The following is a 20,878-nucleotide window of genomic DNA, read 5'->3' as shown; positions in this document are numbered from 1 at the left end:
CCCCCGATGACCCCGTGATTTCAGTCTCTGAGACCGACCAGAGAGCATCCTTCAGGAGGGTGAATCCACAGAAAGCATCCAGCCCAGATGGGGTACCTGGATGTGTACTAAAGACCTGTGCTGATCAACTGTCTGGAGTGCTCTCCAATATCCTGAACCCTCTCACTTTGGTAGTCTTGATAATATTGAGCTATGGTTGAGGTATCCACCAGCTTCATATGGGCTTCAGTTATTCTGGTGCCTAAGAAGAGCATGGTAAACTCAATCCTGGACATCTGGACAGCAAAAAAGCATACATCAGAATGTTCTTCATTGACTACAGCCCATCACTCAATGCTATTATCCCCTCAAAAGCAATCAATAAGCTTCAAGAACTTGGCTTCAGTATCTCCTTGTGCAGTTGGATTCTCGTTTTTCTCACTTGCAGACCCCAGTCAGTTCAGATTGGCAAAGTCATCTCCTACACAAACTCCAGCACAGGTACACTACAAGGCTGTGTGTTTAGCCCCCTGCTCTACTTGCTTTATACTTCTGACTGTGAGGCTAAGCACAGCTGTAATACCATATTTAAGTTTGCAGACAACAGCACATTTGTTGGCCAAATCAAAGGTGGTGAAAAATCAACATGTAGGAGGGAGATTGATGGATCATAGAAGACCCTATCATCCAGGCCATGCTCTCTTCTTGCTGCTGCCATCAGGAAGAAAGTACAGGAATCTCAGGACCCACACTATCAGTTTCAGGGTCACTTAATACCCCTCAGCCATCAGGCTCTTGAATCAGAGAGGATAACATCTTTCAACGTCACACACTCCATCACTGAACTGTTCCCACAACCTATGGACTCACTTTTAAGGGCTCTTCATTCATGTACTTTGAAATGTTTATTGTTTGTTTTTGATTATTATCTTTTGTATTTGTACAATTTATTGCCTTTTCCACATTAGTTGTTTGTCTGTCCTGTGGGGTGCATTCTTTCATAGATACTATTGTATTTCCTCTATTTACTGTGTATGCCTGCAAGGAAATGAATCTTATGGTTGCATCTAATAACATATACAGTCGGCTCTCCTTATCCGCGAATTCAACCAACCGCGAATCGCAAAAACCCTGAAGTGCTCTTCTAGCACTTGTTGTTCGAGCATGTACAAACTTTTTTTTCTTGTCATTCTTCCCTAAACAATGCAGTATAACAACCATTTTACATAGCATTTACATTGTATTAGGTATTATATGTAATCCAGAGATGATTTAAAGTATATGGGAGGATGTGCGTGGGTTATCGTGGATCGGGATTGAAAAAAATCAGAAGTTCTCTTACTAAGTAAGTCGGAACAGGTACATCCAGTATTATTAAGCGTCAGTTAGTCAGACGTTTGTCTTAGTATATGGTATATATTTTACCTTTCTATGCATTTAAAACACTTAAGAACATATGTTTCTGCGCCAGGCTTGGGAACCATTCCCGAGTGTGAGCCAGGGACAGACCACTTTTGAGTGCGCTCTCCATCCATGCCGGGTTGATGTGGAAGATCAAAAACTCAAAACCCCAAAACCTAATAATTAAACCACTGCGTTGCTTAGTAATAATTGTAGCTTTCATTGGGGCAGAGCCTTTCTCACTTTATCCTTTAAAATTGTTCCGATCATTGACTGACGTCCGATGGTGTTTCACCTCTTTCTAATCACTTTATTATTTCCACTTTATTTTCATGAACAGAAACACTGTGCATTTAGAACTCTGGCGCCAGGTCCTAATGTCCACCGCAATGAGACAGGTTAAATAAGGTCTGGGGTTCCGCAGGGTCCTAAGAACCAGCGCATTGAGACAGGTTGAATAAGGGATTTGAGCATCCGCGAATTTTGGTATCCAAGAGGGGTCCCGGAACCAATCCTTCGCAGATAAGGAGGGCCAACTGTATGTACTTTGTACTTTGAGCTTTAATAGACATAAGCTAACTATGTTACTACCTGCTTAACATCAGATTCCCAAAAGGTGCATTCCCAAACGTGAGGTACTGCATTTTGAGATGTCAAATATAAGGGGAAAGTATACAGTTAATGGCAGGAGCCTTAACAGCAACGATTTAATTTAACCTAACGGTATTTTCACAGTCGAGGCGATCAGCATGCTACCACATCACTGTTAGTACTTGCAAATTTTTTTATGAAAATGCTTGGGGAAAATTGTCCTTTCATCTTTGTAAGTAATTAACTGAAAAGGAACTTTCATAGACCTGTGTAAAGTATTAAGTGACATTGATCGCATAAATCTCAGACATACCATTAAAATGGAGCATGGGACACCAGTTCAGGTTGATCAAAGGAAATGTATGTCAGGAATTTTTATTCTTGTTAAAGAAAAGGCAACAAATTGGATGGATTCCAGGTAGGTAGAGTCACTTCGATGGTATAATGAAGCAACATATATCAAGATAAAATAGGTTGGATTCCTATACACAATGTCTATTTCCAAAATCCATCTACCTGCAATAAGCTGTTTGTACAAAAATATCTATACAGAAAATTAATACCCATACTCTTAAAACATATATATATGTTTTAAGAATATATGTATTCAAATATATTTTATACTTGCAACTTCTGAAAAAAAACTTGTACAGTTCTGTTTTAAGGTGCCATAAATGTGATTCTATCTTTTCTCTGCACATTATGTTTCTAATGAGAACTTAATGGTCAGAATGTATTTACAAATTTGCTGTTTTTAGCATTTATGCTATAAAAGCAGAAAATATTCAATATTAGCTTCTGCTGCTCTTTCTGACCCCTGCTGGCCTGAGCTAAATCATTAACACTGCATGTAATTTCAAAATACCCTTTTTGTATGGAGCAAGGTTATTTTTAGCTCCTTAAAGTTCAAATGCACATGTGACTTGGATGTGCTGGAAAGTCAGTGTAACATCCAATGGAACAAGAACTGTCAGCTTTTTAATTTCATGTTTCTTTGTAACTTTTTGTTTTCTCTTCCCCACTTGCTCTTAACTTGCCTGAGAAATAACAACCAAATTTGTGTTTCTTTGTAGCTTTTTGTTTTTCTCTTCCCCACTTGCTCTTAACTCGCCTGCGAAATACCAACCAAATTTATGACATGACCATATTTTCCTAAGTAAATGAATATTAGTGTACTGAATGTCCAGAAGCAATGACTGTGAGCTGACCCGTCGTTCTTTATTTATTTGGTTTTAAAAATAATTAACTTCTACTGAAACAACAAATGCAGGAAATGTGACCTTAACAAGTTTAAGTGCCATTGAGCTGTTAATGTTCCTTGATTTTTTGAGACACGCACTTATATGATCAGTTGTGTTTTCAATGTGTTATTACTTCTGCCTGTGTAATCATTGCTTAGGGAATGAATCTTTAGTATAGCATGTTTATTTTAATCCAACATTCTGTGAACTTTCAGCTGACATGGTGTTTATCATTCCATACTCAGAAGATAGCTAGCCAGTCAGGTCCTAACCATTTGCCAGTAGATGGTTTGACTTGCCTTCTGATATTTTTCCCTATGTGGAAAATAGCAGCTGACTCCAAAAGGCTCTACTGAGATCAAAAGCTCAGTGTTGGCACTTCTGTTGCATAACTTGTTAGTGCTCTTAAATCTGGTGCCATATGCCTGTCTTAAGCAAAATAGATTTTTCTTCCTCACCTTTTGATTGTTCCACAAAATGTATTTTTTTATCTGAATATACACACAAAAATTAGGCAAATGATTTCAGTGCTATTAAATGTCCTTGGCATTGAAAGCGAAGGTCAGGTTACCAAGATTGAGCTTGGGTGTTTCAATCAGCTGTTAGCAAAAGTTGTGAACTTCTATGTTGCTGCTTTGCTTTTAAGGTTTTGTCCAAACTTGAGTACTTGCCCAGCTGTATTTTCATTTTTATTTTTAGAATGAAATCCATATGGGAAAATTTCCATTTACTGTCTATCCTGGTTGCCTTCTCCTTAAATAACAAATGGCGCTTTCAAAAATATGCGTGCATCTTGCTCGAGAAGACCTGCAGTGCATGAATCTGTAATAGTTTTTATCACTTTGGCACATTTCAGTCAATTGGGCACGCGATTATTTAATTCATTGAGTTTAGTTGCTCCTTTGTCTTAAAAGTTAATACCTGATTCTCCAATTCTTACATATAACCTCTTGCATATTTTCTTTTGTTGTAATATTTAGTTAATACAAATGACTGAACTTGCATGATGTTGATAGAAGCATTTACTGAAACCTAGGTAAGGAACATGGTCTGAAGCTTGGCTGGGGAAGAACTTCTTTCCTCTGTACAGAAGTTACAGAATTTCTCCAATGTATTGAGTATTATTCTGCTGAGAAATTGTTTTTCCTAATGCATGAATAATATTATTTACTTTGCCAGTCGCTTTTTAGTTCTAATGTAATGTAGTTCTTTACCTCGATTAGGCAGCTTCACAAGTTTCAAATTTAGCCCTGAATGCTCAACATAACAAAATAGTAAACACACATGTTTTTTGTAGACAACATTTGTCAACAAATAGTACAAATTCACTAAATGCTGGGGGGGGATCTCAGCAGGTCATGCAGTGTCTGTGGCAGGCAAATAAGAGTCAATGTTTCAGGCTGATACTCTATCATTCTGCAAAAACATGGTTTTTTTTAAAGAACAAGAAATAGGAACAAAGTATAAGCCATCTGTCCCTTCGGCTGTTGATCAAGATCATTGTATCCTTTGCTGTTTTTCTACACTATTCCCGTTATCCTTTGAATCCCTAATTACTTAAAAATTCATTAATCTCTGTTTTGAGTTCAACAACTGAGCTTTCACAGATCTCCAGCTAGAGGAATTCAGAAGTTCATGTACTACATAACTCCTTGGTGTAGTCTATCATTGCCTACTTGTTTGGAGTCACATTTTCAGACTCTGCACTACTTAGCCAGGGATACATCCTAGCCTGTTGATCCTTCTGAGAATTTGTGAGTTTTACAGTAATGGTAATCTGTTCTCATTCTTATAAACTCAAGAGACTACAGGCCTCATTTATTCAACCTTTCTTGATGTAGGAACCCCACAATCCCTGAACCAGACCAGTGAATCTGTGTTGCAGGGGAATATTGAAGGCCAACAAACTACAGTACTTACCTTCCTATTCTCTTGGTGCACTTGCGTGTTGGATTTCAGTGACCATTGCATAAGATCACCTAGATCCCTTCAAACTCCACCCAGTCTCTAATTTTGTGAAGCTTTAGCCTTTTTACATTTAGAGCTATTTCAATGCTCTTTTTAGTTATCTGGGAAGTTAATTCCTTTTGTGGATCTCATCAATTTGTTTTCTTTGAGTGTACTGAAATGAAGTAGTTGCACAGCACAGAAATGGGCCCTTTGGCCCATCTTGAGGTCCATGTCCCTCCTTTCTTATCCAAGTGTCTATTCAAATGCCCTTTAAATGTAGTTGTTTCTGCTTGTACCTCTTCCTCTAGCAGTTTTACCATGTAACCACTACCCTCTGTGTGCTGTGTGTGTCTGTAAATTTCTCCCTTCTGTTAAACCTGCACCCTCCAGCTTCCTGTCCTACCTAAGGAAAGTAACTCTGATCATCTGTGCCCTCATAATTTCACCATCAGCTTTCTACGTCCCAGTGAGAACAAATCCAGACTATCTGATATCTGCTTTTCAGTAAAGACCTCTATTCTAAGCAACATGCTGATGAATCTCTTCTGTACTCTCTTTTTGAAATGCTACCACCTCCTTCCTGCAGTGCAGGGGTTCCCAACCTTTTTTGTGCCATGGACCAATGCCATTAAGCCAGGTTAAGAAGCCCTGCTGTAGTGTGATGACTAGAACTATCAGAATCAGGTTTATTATCTCTGCCATATGTCATGATGCTGTATACGTCACAGCAAGTGCAACTGTACAAAATATTGGTCAGGCTGCAACATGACATCCTGTTATATTCATGACCTTGATCTTTGATGGCAAGCATACAAAGTGGCATTTATCGCATTTGTCCTTTTAGTATTTGACATCCTAAAATATATGTCTGACTTGTCTGGATTAAATTCCATCTGCCACTACTCCACCCAACTTCCCAGTTGATTTATACCCCTTTGTATCCTTTCACAACCACCTTCACTGACTTCTACTCCAACCAGAGAGCCAGCTAATAAGTCCCCCTTGTTGCATGACAAACAGAAGTGGTCTCAGCACCAGTTTCTGACACGGTACTGAAGTAGTTAGCACAATGCTTTACAGTACAGGCGACCCAGGTTCTATCCCTGCCATTGCCTGTAAGGAGTTTGTACGTTCTCCCCAGGACCTAATGGGTTTCCTCTGGGTGCTCCTGTTTTCTCCCACAGACCAAAGACCTAACAGTTAATAGGGCAATTGGTCATTGTAAATTGTCCTGTGGTTAGGCTTAGATTAAATTGGGAGATTGCGGGGTGGCATAGCTCAAAGGGCTTATTCCACGCTGTATCTCAGTAAAAAAATTTTGAAAATGAGGTATTATTTTATAAAATGTTTTTTATTATTTTATGGGGGGGGGCGGAACAGAACTAGCAAATTTGTACAGTCAATGATATGTTCAAAACTCAAGTTTATTTATCACATGTACATTGAAACATACAGTGAAATGCGTTGTTTGTGTTAACAACGGATCCTCGACTTCCTAACCAGAAGACCGCAGTCTGTGTGGATTGGTGATAACTTATCCTGCTCTCTGACGATCAACACTGGCACACCTCAGGGGTGTGTGCTTAGCCCACTGCTCTACTCTCTGTATACACATGACTGTGTGGCTAGGCATAGCTCAAATACCATCTACAAATTTGTTGACTATACAACCATTGTTGGTAGAATCTCAGGTGGTAACGAGAGGGCGTACAGGAGTGAGATATGCCAACTAGTGGAATGGTGCCACAGCAGCAACCTGGCACTCAACGTCAGTAAGACAAAAGAGCTGATTGTGGACTTCAGGAAGGGTAAGACGAAGGAACACATACCAATCCTCATAGTGGAGAGAGTGAGCAGCTTCAAGTTCCTGGGTGTCAAGATCTCTGAGGATCTAACCTGGTCCTAAAGAAGGCAAAGCAGCAGCTATATTTTATTAGGAGCTTGAAGAGATTTGGCATGACAACAAATGCACTCAAAAACTTCTATAGTTGCACCCTGGAGAGCATTCGGACAGGCTGCATCACTGTCTGGTATAGAGGGGCTACTGCACAGGAACGAAAGAAGCTGCAGAGGGTTGTAAGTCTAGTCAGCTCCATCTTGGGCACTAGCCTACAAAGTACTCAGAAAATTTTCAGGGAGCGGTGTCTCAGAAAAGCAGCGTCCATTAAGGACCTCCAGCACCCAAGGCATGCCCTTTTCTCACTGTTACCATCAGGTAGGGGATACAGAAGCCTGAAGGCACACAATCAGCGATTCAGGAACAGCTTCTTCCCCTCTGCCATCCGATTCCTAAATGTTCATTGAAGCTTTGGACACCACCTCACTTTTTTTAATAGACAGGATTTCTGTTTTTATGCATTTTTAATATCTATTCAATATATGTAATTGATTTACTTGTTTATTTATGTTTAATTTTATTTATTATTTTTTCTCTCTCTGCTAGATTATGTATCTCATTGAACTGCTGCTGCTAAGTTAACAAATTTCACGTCACATGCCAGTGGTAATAAAACCTGATTCTGATTCTGACCTGAGGGTGTGCTGGGGTTAGCCTGCAAGTGTCACCATGCATCCTGGCACCAATCTAGCATGCCCACACTGCTTGGCAAATCAACACAGAACACAACAAGCAGCAAAACAAGCCATGTTCCTCCCTCCCACCCGCACATACGCAGGCAGTCATTTTTTGGCCTCCAGCCTTTAGTGGACTTGAACTTGGGCCCATAGACTATCGGGCTTCTCCAGCAGACTCACAGTGATTCGTTAATTCAGGGCTCTGGCCACGGGCCTTAATTTCCTGACTTCCAATTCGACTCTTGAGCCTTGATCCTCAGCATGGACCCCAGGAACCACCTGTTTAAAGGACTGCTTCTGGCCCATCTCTTTATTTGTGTACTATCAGGGATAGACCCTGTTGCAGAAGACTGTCCTTGTGCACTCAATCTTTCCAGATACAGAAGTAGTTCCCAGTTGAATCTCTAGTCAGGCACTGTACCATATTGGGAAGGGAAAAGAATTTTGGTTGATGATATGCCTGTTCTGAAATAGCTTTCTGTTATTGGGGTTGTGGAATGTACTCTCTTGCAATTGGCTTTTGGAGGTGAAATAGCCTAAAAAAGGAGGGGAAATAGGCAGTTGGTGGTTGAGAACCTTTATCTGGACTCCTGCTAACTTTACACAATGATTTGGGCAGAAGCTGAAAGATATTTTTTCAAAAAAATACATGTGCCTTATTTTGAGATAATTGAAGTGAGAGAATAAAGCAGGTCTAATTTAAATAAATTTAATTTAAATCTATTTTGGTGACCTTTCTTGATTCTGTTGGCTGATGTCGTATTGAGTGCAGCAAGTGAAGGCACACTGACTCACAAACAGCAGCTTCAAGGTTTCCGTATTAAACAGTATTTGTGTAGAAATCTGGAGGTTACTGTCAGGCTCACAATGTAGTGATGACAAATACTCATAGTCATGCTGTTATTACAACCACAAAATCTGTTTACAAGCCTGCCTCTGTAGTTGGATCATTGCTCTTTCAATTATTACACTTTGCCAATCAAGTCAAGGGAAATCATCTTTGATTACAGTGGAAATTTTCTACAAGCCTATTCAATGTTTATTAATTATCAGCAGCTGTGTCCTTAACAGTTGGGCTAAAATTAGTACACTTAGAACATTGTCTTTTCATTTGGCCAGAATGTCTGAAGTAAAGGAAACATTGTTTTAAGACAATTTCTCACTACTCAAAGTCGATGGAATTTGAATGGGCTGTGGTCACTGGCATACTTCCCTTTTTAAGACAGCAGAAAAGAGGATGCCGCTCAGGTTTAAAAGTTCACCTATGGAAATGTAACTTCTGACTCCCAATACCAACCATCTTGCTGGCAAGTGTAGTCTCTGATAAATAACATTGAAGATCTCAGCTAGATTGCTGTACCAGAGGGACATTAAAAGCTTTTGTATTTTTACGGAGACTTGCATGTTCCCCCCCCCCCCCCCGCCATTCCAGATGTAGCAATACAGCATGACAGAATCACAATGCACCACCAAGATATGACTGCTGAGCCTTTCAAAGGCAGAGGAGGTGGAGTATGCTTTATGATCATCTCCTCGCGCACAAACATTGCAGTGCTGTCCCTGCTGTGCTTACCCAACCTAAAACATTTTGCAATCAAGTGCCAGCCATTTTATCTGCCATAGGAGATTTTAGCGATCATCTTGGTAGTGGTGTACATGCCTGTGTCAGACTCCAGTTGAACTCAGCAACATAATAAACAGGCATGAAATGTGGCATCCTGATGCCTTCCTATCATTTTGATGGATTTTAACCAGACCAGCTTGGAGAAAAAAAATCTCTATTACCAACAAATTACTTCTGTATCAAAGGAGCCAACACACTGGAGCACTGTTACACCACCATCGAGAATGCTTATGGTGCCATCCCACACCCATACTTTGGAAAGTCTGATCACCTGGTTATACTTCTACTCTCTGCATATAGGCAGAGACTGAAGACTGTAGCACCAGTAGTGAGGACCACGGAGGTATTGACAGGGCACTTGTAGGACTGCTTTGAGTTGGTGGAGGTTCCACAATTCAGGAACAGCTTCTTCCCTGCTGCTGTCCAATTTCTGAATGGACATTAACCACTTGCCCCATAAACAGTACCTCACTACTTCATGTTTTCTCTATTATGTATTGCATTGTACTGCTGCCACAATCAACAAATTTCATGACATGTCCATGATATCAATTCTGATCATTTAGGATCAAAGATTTTATTATTGTTGTTTAATACAAATTAATATTCTTGTATACTTTCTCAAACTTTTTTTTAACTTTTTTTAGGTCCTGTTGTTTATGTATTGGATCTTGCAGACCGTCTAATCTCAAAAGCATGCCCATTTGCAGCAGCTGGAATCATGGTGGGTTCTATCTACTGGACTGCAGTCACCTACGGAGCTGTGACTGTTATGCAGGTAAAATGGAGTCGGTTGCAAGTAACTAAGAAAGCCCCTTGGTTAATTGCATGTCAATAGTAGTTGATATCTGATTGCAAATTAGGTTTGAACTTAAGGTAAATAAGTCCTTTGGGCACTGTTACTGTCTGTAAAAGTTTCATCTCATTCTGTATTAATACACATGGTAGATACAGCTTTGTCATCTGTATGGCAAATTAAGTTCTAAACATTGAGGAAAAAGGTCACTGTTAGTGTTACACAGATAAAATGCTGGAAGAGCTCAGCAAGTCAGGCTGCATCTATGGAGGGACATAAACAGTCAATATTTTGGGATGAGACCCTTCATTGCTAGGGGGAAGAAACTAGAATAAGGAGGTATGGGGAAGTGAAGGAGTACAAACCGGCAAGTGGTAAAACCAGGGGAAAGGGAAAGAGGGTGGGTGGGGAAGAGGGAATGAAGTAAGAAGCTGGGAGGTGATGGTTGGAAGAGATAAAGAGCTGAAGAAGGAATCTGACAAGTGAAAGTGGGCGATGTAAAAAGGGGAAGAAAAAGAGGCACCAGAGGGAGGTGATGGGCAAGTGAGGAGAAAAGGGATGAAAGGGGAAGCAAAATGAGAAATGGGGTGAAATTACTAGTTTAGAGAAATTGATGTTTGTATCATCAGGTTTGAGGCTGCCCATACTGAAAATGTGATGGTGGTCCTCCAACCTGAGTGTCGCCTCATCATGTCAGTAGAAGAGACCTGTCTGAATGGAATGGGAAGTCAAATTAAAATTGGTGGCCAATGGAAATTCTCACCTTTTGTTGCAGACAAAGCAAAGGTACTTGACGAACTGGTTCCCCAATCTACATCAGGTCTCATCAATACAGAGGAGATTGCACCGGAAGCAAATAAATCACTTATGCATTCTGTCAGCTGTTTAACTTTTACTTTTATTCTCGTGGATACAGTTATATGTAAAATTGAAACTGTTTTGAGTGGACTTGTGAAATATAAAGTGATATCTAAATAAGAATTACTGTTGTAGACCTTTGAATTACTGTCACATAGTCAATGTCAACAATCTCAGTGTTTGTAATTATCAACTAAATTGTCATAATGGATGCTGTGGGCTTTTACATTCAGGTTGTAGGACATAAAGAAGGCCTAGATGTCATGGAGAGAGCTGACCCACTATTCCTCCTAATTGGACTTCCAACCATTCCAGTTATGCTTATTTTGGGCAAGATGATTCGTTGGGAAGACTACGTTCTGAGACTCTGGCGAAAATACTCCAATAAGTTGCAGATTTTAAATAGTATATTTCCAGGTAATTTAAAAGCATTTAGCAGTGTGTTTCCAAGCAATGTGATTGAGCTTTGTAACCACCTAAATCAAAAATTACTCATCTCTCCTAGTTATTAAAAAAATTCTCTTCAAATCTTACTTAAAAATATTAACATAAATTTCCAATATTGCCTATTTGTTATGGATATAAGCACTAACCTTTCATTCCTTTTTCCTCTGATTCTTGTGGGGATAGTTACATCCAGAAAACCAGTTCCTAAGTTAACACAATTTGAACTGAATGCACAATATTCCTGTGCATTGTGATGTGCTTCACGAATATGTGCAAAAAACACTTTTTTATATATTTACTGTATATTCTTTTGTGTAGCATTGTGTGCCTTCATTGTTAGAAAGTGTGACTGATCTTTAAGCAGTAAAATAAAAGAATTCTGGTTCACATTAAATAAATGGCTACGAGTATTTTCTACTGAAGGTGAAATGTCAGCAAGGTGTTTCTTAGGCAGCCCTTGGGATCAAAGGGATGATTTGGAGCCACTCAGCTTGCGCGAGTTCTGAGGTAGCTTGAGTGGCTTGAAAGGATGAGTTGTGGGTATTTGAGAGGTGGTCTACTTCTGCTGCTCTTGCACAGGACCTCTGTGCTCCTAATGCAAGGTCCTTAATATGATCCCAAACATTCAGCTGCAGTCAGCCTCTAATGAAGCCATGTCTTGTGAATCATTTAACATGGTAAATATTTGATCCACAAAGGTTAGGTGAAAGACTGCTGGGTTACCAATGTTCAAACCACAAATTTCTCAGTGAAGAGAGTATTATCCAACTACTTAAGATTATACATTTAATATTTGACAGAATTACTTTGCATCATTTGGTATGAAAGAAAAATTGATAGGCTGCTATTTGATTTTCACTGTTGTTACACTGCATCAGCATACAAGGAGGATTAATAAACACAGGAAATCAGCTACTCTGTTTCTGTTCCATTCCTAATTTTGTATATCCAGACATTCCAGACACATCTAATAAATGTAGAAACTGGAGGAATTTAAAACACTAGCAGAAAATAATATGCATCTACATCCTGTCGGTGTTGTTGAAAAGGGCATAGGAGCATGTTATTTTCTGCTATTGCTTTGATACTCCATATTACCTATTAATGCCATATCTGCAACTTTATTTTCACAATAATAGTAAGTACGCTTCAAAGGTTAAGACCATAGACTTAGAAGCAGACTTAGGCCATTTGGCCCATCAAGTCTGCTCTGCCATTTCATCATGCCTTATCCACTGTTCCTCTCAGCTCCAATCCCCTACCTTCCCGCCCCCCCCCCCCCCCCCCCAATATCCATGCCCTGACCAATCAAGAATCTATCAACCTCTGCCTTAAATATACATGAAGACTTGGCTTCTACAGCTGCCTGTGGCAAAGAATTCCACAGATTCACCACTCTGGCTAAAGAAAATCCTCCTCATCTCCATTTTAAAAAGACACCCTTCTATTCTGAGGCTGTGTCCTCTGGTTAACTATTCTCTTAAGTCTTTATGATATCCAAGAGCTATACAAGTCTTTTTTTTCCCCCTTCCTTTTAACATGGATTCTGGAAATGAAGTAGTAAGATTCTATTTAGCCTCTGTACCTTATTTCATTATCTAGTTTAGCTCATTCATTATTGAACTCTTAGCTTTGCTTCAGGTTGTTTTAGATTCTTGTTAACAAAAGTTAGAGATTTATCCAAAGGCCTGTCCCTAATTTTTTGACCACCTCCCAATTAGTCCTAGAATTGCCAACTAACAAATATAGTTTCTTCTAGCTCCCTCTTGGTTCCCTTTTAATATCCTGATTTTCTATTTTTCAAATCATCTCTTAATAAAAGTTCCATGAAGTATAGCTTTGTGTGTATTCAAGCCTAGGATTAAGTTTTGATCATTTTTTAAAGGCGTGTAAGTTCTTATTTATTAATATTTGGAATGTAGTGGCTAGGTAGGCAGCCTCCAGTACAATAGAGACGAAGGAAGTTGGAAAATTGTCATGTCTTTAGTGGAATATGAACACCCTGAAAAATGCAGTCATATGCATACATACGTGTGTGTGTGTGTGTGTGTTTTATTTGTGAAGAGCCTTTTTAAAATTACAAATAAATGCATTCTTTAATAACTCCACAGTAGAGAATTGCAATTGGCAGTAACCTTTTGTCTTGTTGCCTAATTAGTGCAAAATTGGAATAATCTCATACAGCCATTAATGCCAAATGATGGATCTTACTTAAGTACATTAAATGTTGAATTAATTTCACTTGTGTATAATAATCTGATCAATATGCTTTCCTTTTAAGCTATTGGTTGAATGGCAGTACACTAAAGAAGTAAAAGCTGATGATGAGCAGAGCCAAGCACTTATCTGAACCCCCATGTGGCTTATGGCCACTCTTTTACAGGACCTGCTCATGCTGCACGAGTCCTTTAAAACAGTGGCCATCTTGATGATGGTTTTAGCTTCACTTCAAATGGTTACCTTTACTCCCAAACTGTATTGAGTAAAAATAGACTAATTTTTTAGAAAGTGTGCAATTTGGAAATATAAAGCTTTCATGGAAATATTAGTCACATTGTGGAATGTGCAGACTTAAAGAAAAATAACTAAGTGGACTGCAGATACAGTGACAGTGCTAGCAGGCCCACTGCTTCACTACCCAAGGAACCTGGACTCAACCCTGATCTTCTATGGAGTTTGCACATTCTCCCTGTGGCCACATGAGCTTCCTCTAGGTGTTCCAGTTCCCTCCTACATCCTAAAGATGTTGGTTGGTAGTTCAATTGGCTTTGTAAATTGTGACTAGTGTGTAGGTGAGTAATAAAATTTGTGGGGTTGTTGATACGAATGTTGCAGACTTAAAAAAAGAAAGATGACAAAGGTTGGTGTGGATGATGGGTCTGTTTCTATGCTGTTTGAATCTGTGATAACTGAGTGTTTTGATTGTGGAATTTAGTATATTAGAATGATATAGCATGGCTTTCTTACAATGAAGCCTGTTTGGCTTTGTATTGTACATTACAATCTAGTGCATAGTAGTGATATTTAGTAATTTTCCAGTAATGTAGCATACTTTCAGTCCTCCTGTCAAAACAAAAAGGAAATGTTTACTCTGTTTTGCAACTTTGCTGATCCTTTTCCTTTTTTATTCTCTCAGGAATAGGTTGTCCAGTTCCTCGTGTTCCAGCTGAGGCCAGCCCCCTAGCGGACCATGTGTCAGCTACTCGCATACTTTGTGGTGCTTTGGTTTTTCCTACAATTGCTACGATAGTTGGTAAATTAATGTTCAGCAGTGTCAACTCAAATTTGCAAAGGACAATTTTGGTGAGCAGTATTAAACAGTTTAAGCTTGTTTTGAAGCATATTCTCACATTAAATTGTTAGCATAAGTTTTAAACCATATATGTTGTTATCTGCTCAAAGCTCTTGCAGGTATTTTTGGAGTGACTTCAGTTGTTAATATGAACATTATCAGAAAAAGGATATATGTATGTTTCTAAACATACAACTATCTATAGTTGGGTTGTTGGCCAGCTCAGGGTCAGAAAACTGGATGCATTTTCTCTTTGGAGGTGTGTCTGGAATATATGGATTGATGGTTCAGGGCTATTCTAAGAAAGTTCAGCTCTGGAAAAGAAGTGAACTTCCTCGATGAGCCATTAAATTTAGGCCATATCTGTCTTCACAGGTGGATGTAGATGGCAACAAAGTGTTTTAGTTGAAGGAAAGCAAAGTGCTCCTTCTAGTATCCTGATCTACATTTATCTCTATATAACTAAAGCAGAGTACTTGATTATCTTGTTGCTTTTCTTTGGATTCTACAACATGCAAATTTGCAGCTTCATTTATCTGCATTGTGATTAATTTTTACATCCACTGCATGACCATTAAAACACTTTGGAACATCCTGAGATCATATATTCATAGGCCACTTGAAAATTAATGTTTCCTTTTTGATTGATGTGAAATTTGTATCTAACATTTTTGTCAGTCAGATGGGTGCACAAAATTACTTAGAGGCAATATGAATGTTCTCTGGGAGTGACCAAAGGAAAGCCAGTGAGGTCAAATAGTCCAAAATGTAAATTCAGTTGACCCCAAATCCAATATTTAGTGCAGCAGTAATGGTTGAAGCACAAATTAATTTGTTTAGATCCAAGGAAATAGTTTTATGGCCCCAGTTTTATTTCTTGGCTGTACATCATTTTATATTATCGTCCAATCCAGGATGGCATATACTTTATTACTACCCAGAATAAAGTCCTGATCATTTGTATTATAAATTTTATTTTTATAATTTTAAAATGTTCTCAATTCAATGTTGATGCATATGGAAAGAGGTAGAGATTTTTATGGGCTATGTATATTCAGTTAAATACACATATCACATCTATCAAAAAGGATACACCAATTTTCAAGTTGCGTCAACAAGATTATGAACATTTAAACATTAGAGTTAAAGCTCTCCATCAGTTGGGGTCAACCTCAGATGTTGTGAACCAGCTGTCTATGTGATATGCAAGCCAGGTCGGTACGATATGGAGAGCAAGCTATTGCCCATGTAGTAAGCTCCCTCTCTCCAATCAGCTAAAGAATCTAAAGGAACAACAGAAACTGATACAGTTTGACACCGCTGGCATCACAGGAGTTGCCATTCTGCATTGAACTCAGTGCAGGGCTGCCTTAGGGACTCCAGCTCCAGATTTTTCTGGGGGTTTACTTCCACAGCCTTCCCCTTGTCTGGGTATAGTAGCATGATGGGAGCTTTGATATCAAGAGTTTTCCTGCTTCAAGATGAGTTGCCAACCATGGCTGATGAGCCCCATCTACCCAAAGCAACTGGTTTAAAGATGCCAGTAGCCCAGCTTTACCCCTCCTATCAGTAGAAAAGATTCTGCCCGGCTTAGTAGCTAAGCCACACATGAAGGCCAGGGGCTGGACTTGGCTATTTTACATGCAGGCCATTGGGAGCATTTAATAGGTAGTAGCAGTTTGTCCCCATTACCACCTCTGGCTATAACAACCTTAAAGAATATTAGAGTTACTACCTTCCTTTACAAAGAAATAAGAGAGGATGACATCATACAATATCATTATATGGTAACTAAATTGCTATTTAATCATTACGGATCTACAGTGAGAACAGGATACTAATCTACTGTACATGATTCTTATTTACAACCCTGACTTAAAAGTAGAGTAAAGTTGAAGATTTAATGTGGATTTATTTACTAATATTTGCAGACCTTTTAAAGAAGAATCCAGCTTGTGAAATAAATTGTGTAATAGAAAATTAGACTGAAAAGGGTCTGGGGCAGTTAAAGCCAAAATTACTTGTAAATGTGCAAGGTTTTATCCTTGTGAGACCTTTGACATCTACTGTAGTGTGTTCTAGATGTCTTGCTATTTGCACTAATCATGAATATCATAGAAAAATGAACTTTATGTGATAGTTTTCAGATTAAGCCTAGCCGAGCATCCAGGTAAGATGACCAGTATAAATGAAAGGAATGCAGATATATTGTACGGATTAAATAAGGTATGTCCATATTAATTTTAATAGGTTAAGGAGTATAGATTATACATTGAATAAATGGCTCTTCCTTGGGAGAGAAGCCATTTATTCATGGTATGGAATAAATGGCTTCATTTTGCACAGGAAGAGATTTAACAACTCCAGAAATGTATTTCAAAGTGATTATGGATTATATTTTCTCTTATAATCTTTTGAATGAATTGATGGAGCATTTATTGATTTAAAAATTATGAACAAGTATCTTGTTTCAAATAGAATTAAGATTTATATTGAGTATATACCTATATTCTGATGCTTGGTGTCCTGATTGGCACCAGAGATTCTACCTTTGGATTGAACCAGGATAACAATGAACACCTTGACTTGAAATGTTAACACTAATACTTCCAAGTTCATGTTTCCTTACACCATAGGAGGAATCCATCTAGATAAGAAACCTGTGCCATTCTTGGAATATCCCATTTCCCCCATTATTTTGCTGAATTTTCTCCCCAATTAACTTCCCACTTCCTACACTGGGGCTAATTTAAATTAAGCATTTAAGCTAACCACCTAGCACATCTTTGGTATGTAGGACTTTGGAGCATCTGAGGGAGACCTGTGTGTTGACAGGGATAACGTGTAAACTTAGGCAGCATTGAAAGCTAGAAGTGAACATGTTGCTGGAACTGAGACAATTGCATTACCTTTAGTGCCATCATGCTACTCACTCAGCGTTCTCATCAGTTAATTAGGGAGGAGGGTTCAAAGATATGTTGCTCCTAAAAGTTTGTGTGTGATCTTGTTTGGAGATTAAATAGATCTCAGTGTTCTATAGACTTGAACTTTTTTTACGTATGGGTTGAACTTGTCAAGTTCAGCTTCAGCCTTCACAGGCACAAATGTAACTGATGCATTATAATATCCCAGATTGGTGCAGAAGGGTAGAGTATTCAAAATGATGCTCTGCTGGTGGCAGTCTGTTGAAAGCAAGAAATGTTAGGTCAGGAAATATTTGACTTGAACATGAGTGCCTATAAGAATTGAGGTGAAGGAGGAAGTCTGTTCTTTAATGTTTGATTTTTGATTAGCATAAAACTCTCCAGAAAAATTAAAAACCTGCATTTGCATGTTATAAATGGTGTTCTGACTCACCAAGAATACAAACAGCAAATTAACTGAATATTTATTGGCAAACACCAAATTAACTGAATATTTATTGGCTAACACCAAACCCACAGTTGTACCTATAGAAAAGATCATCTTGTTCAGATTCTTATAACTAATTACGGACTCACTAATATGTGGTTTTTTAAAATTAGGGATTTGGAACTACTTGTTCCTCAACTTATTTTGATCTTTTTGTTGCATGCAGAACTTTAAACTATCATCTAAAGAATGAAAAGTCAGAAGGAACATGCTCCTCTTGCTTTTGCAGATTACTAACTAAATTATAAAGCATCAGAAATAGAGAGAAAGCTTATTTGGAACATGATAATACTTTGACTATTCTTGTCTGTTCATTTAACAGGGTGGTATTGCCTTTGTAGCTATCAAAGGGGCTTTTAAAGTGTACTTCAAGCAGCAACAGTATTTGCGTCAGGCCCACCGCAAGATATTAAATTTTCCAGAAGAGGAAGCATGAGATGTCTGACTGAAGTATGATTAACGTGCTATCATTCTTACCTAGCAGTTGAGCATTATCAGTTCCATTCTTTTGTTTTATGGTATTGTGGGTATGCTGCTGGTGCAGACTAATTACACATTTTTAGGAGCAAAATAAAGCACTTTCATTTGGTTAAAACTGGCAGCAAGTGCTATCAGTGATCATTGAAACCGAGAATGCATTAGCGGCATAAATATTTAATTAGTATTGTATCTAGAATAACCTTTTTGGCCAAGCAGCAAATGTTAGTTTTCAGACCCTTGCATTTTAACTTTTGCTAACTGTACAGTTTATTTTCAAAAATTGTAAGATGTCTATTGTATTCATTCTGCTTTATTTCCTTTTAATAAACCATAGCTGTACATTCTTTACAATCTTTCCTTTATTAAAACCCAGCTAAATAATGTTTCTCTTATATAGTAATTACGCTACATCTACATACACCAAGATAAGTACATTATTTAATGGCATTTTCGTGGTTGACAAATAATTTATTCAACTTTGTACCAGCTGAGGACAATTTTTAAGGTAGTCTCTGGTTCTAGACATGATCTCCTGGACATTTTGTATTGTTACTTTTGAATCTTTGTTGAAAATGTTTTCCTTTGTTTTCCTTTGCATATTATTGATGAAACAAGTTAAATTGGGTTCTAACTGTTTGCTCCAAACCTTTCCCCCCATTTCAACAGCTACCACCAACAATATGCTGCATCTTGCAACATTTTCTTTTACTGTCTTCAGTGGCAAAACAGTAAAATCTGTTTGTAAGCTTACCGTATCAGTGACGTTGTTTGAACATGTATTGATTGTACAGTATTCCCTATTAATCTGTAGATTTCATTGGCCAAAACATATGATAAATAAACCATTTATAATAAAAATACTTGTTTTCTTTTCCATGATAATGTACAGTTTTATGGATCATATTTTTGTCATAATATAAATTTTCATTAGGGTTTTAACATCATTATGATTCACAGTTGAGGACTAGATGGGAACAGGCATTAAAGTATAATAATACAGCATAGAAATTGTTCATTTCAGTCTGTGTGCATCTGTTTTACATAAACAACTGAACCCAAGTCAATTCTACCACCACCCCCCCCCCCCCCCCGGCACTCATCTTTGGAAATTGTTAAAATGTTGAGAGTTGTTGAAAGGTAATTGAACTGAAGACTTCACTCTATTTCTCTCTCTGCTGCTGCCTCCAGACCTGCTGAATATTTCCAATATTTTTATATAGGAATTGGGAAAAGGTAAGGTTGAAAGAATAAGAAATTTTAAGATGGGGAGATATAATAAATAAGAAGAGTTGAGGAATAAATAATTGTAATACAGTAAAGGTTCTCTAAAGCTGATGTTCAAATAAGGAGACAACAATTAAGGATGGTGGATAGAAAATCAAATTTAAACTTGTACAAGACAGAACAAAGCAATTCCCAAGTGCTGAGGCACTAAAAATGATTAGCTCAGGGATAGGGGAATGGGATTTAGTATAAGACAAATTGATAGTGTCAAGTTCTTTATAAGGTGAAATTATTTAACATCGTCTATGCTATGATGAGTTTGGGATAATGAAGGAGATAAAGAGAAGCAGCTAAAGAAAGAGGTGAAATCCAGTAGCAATTAGTAATCAAATTTAGGTTTAAAATCTAGAAGAATTGTGTCTTTAAAAAGAAGTCCATGCAACTTGTGGAGAAGGGCACAAGTCCAACAGTGTCTGTGTTACAAGAAACAGACGTATTTTGGGGATTAAAGCTAGTAATTAATCCAAAACATTGGAATCATTTAAGAGAAAATTCACAAAAATGCTGTTAATGCACATTCATCGTCTAAGATGGTCTTCCCCTATATTTGAGTGTAAAAGTGATTCCTTTTTTTTGTGCCTAATATATTACTAAGAGATTGTTGTGTTCAACAGCCAGTTAGTGTATTATTGCCTGTATAGTGTCAATTACTAGTTGCAAATTTTAATTTGGTTTCTTGATGTAGAGCTATTTGATGTAATAAAGTATTGTATTGAACGGCTTTATTTGTCCCTGTTTATGAAATAGTAATTTGACAATATATAAACGATTTGACCTCACGGAAGTACTTCACATCTGTTCCCTTTAAGATAAAAGGTACCTTAATCTTGATGTAAATTATTGCTCCACCTTTCATAACTGCTAATTTACAATTTCTTTTCTCGTTACAAATAGATGCTCATTTTGCTGGTGGGGGATGGTTGTTGCTTTGCTGCTACTTATGTGTGGGA

General features: G+C 38.1%; 1 protein-coding gene across 4 annotated transcripts in view; it reads left to right on the top strand.

Moving 5' to 3' along the window:
* marchf5 (membrane-associated ring finger (C3HC4) 5) overlaps nt 1-20,878 on the top strand; it is an 85,613-nt gene that overhangs the window by 53,116 nt on the left and 11,619 nt on the right. For 3 of the 4 annotated variants that reach the window (XR_012096115.1, XR_012096114.1, XM_073027486.1), the window contains exons 3-6: nt 10,008-10,138; nt 11,248-11,431; nt 14,598-14,764; nt 18,487-18,614. Coding sequence is in view for 2 of the 4 variants with exons in the window: in XM_073027486.1 (XP_072883587.1) it covers nt 10,008-10,138; nt 11,248-11,431; nt 14,598-14,764; nt 18,487-18,600 (596 nt within the window). In the remaining 2 variants the exon portion in view is untranslated. Of the gene's footprint in view, nt 1-10,007; nt 10,139-11,247; nt 11,432-14,597; nt 14,765-18,486; nt 19,503-20,878 lie in introns of those variants that run through there. The other variant, XM_073027485.1, reaches the window with a different exon arrangement.

The sequence above is a fragment of the Hemitrygon akajei genome, chromosome 23, assembly GCF_048418815.1.
Source record: "Hemitrygon akajei chromosome 23, sHemAka1.3, whole genome shotgun sequence".
Lineage (NCBI taxonomy): Eukaryota > Metazoa > Chordata > Chondrichthyes > Myliobatiformes > Dasyatidae > Hemitrygon > Hemitrygon akajei.
Note: the sequence above shows the minus strand (reverse complement) of the source record. Positions and strands in the feature narration are given on the sequence as shown.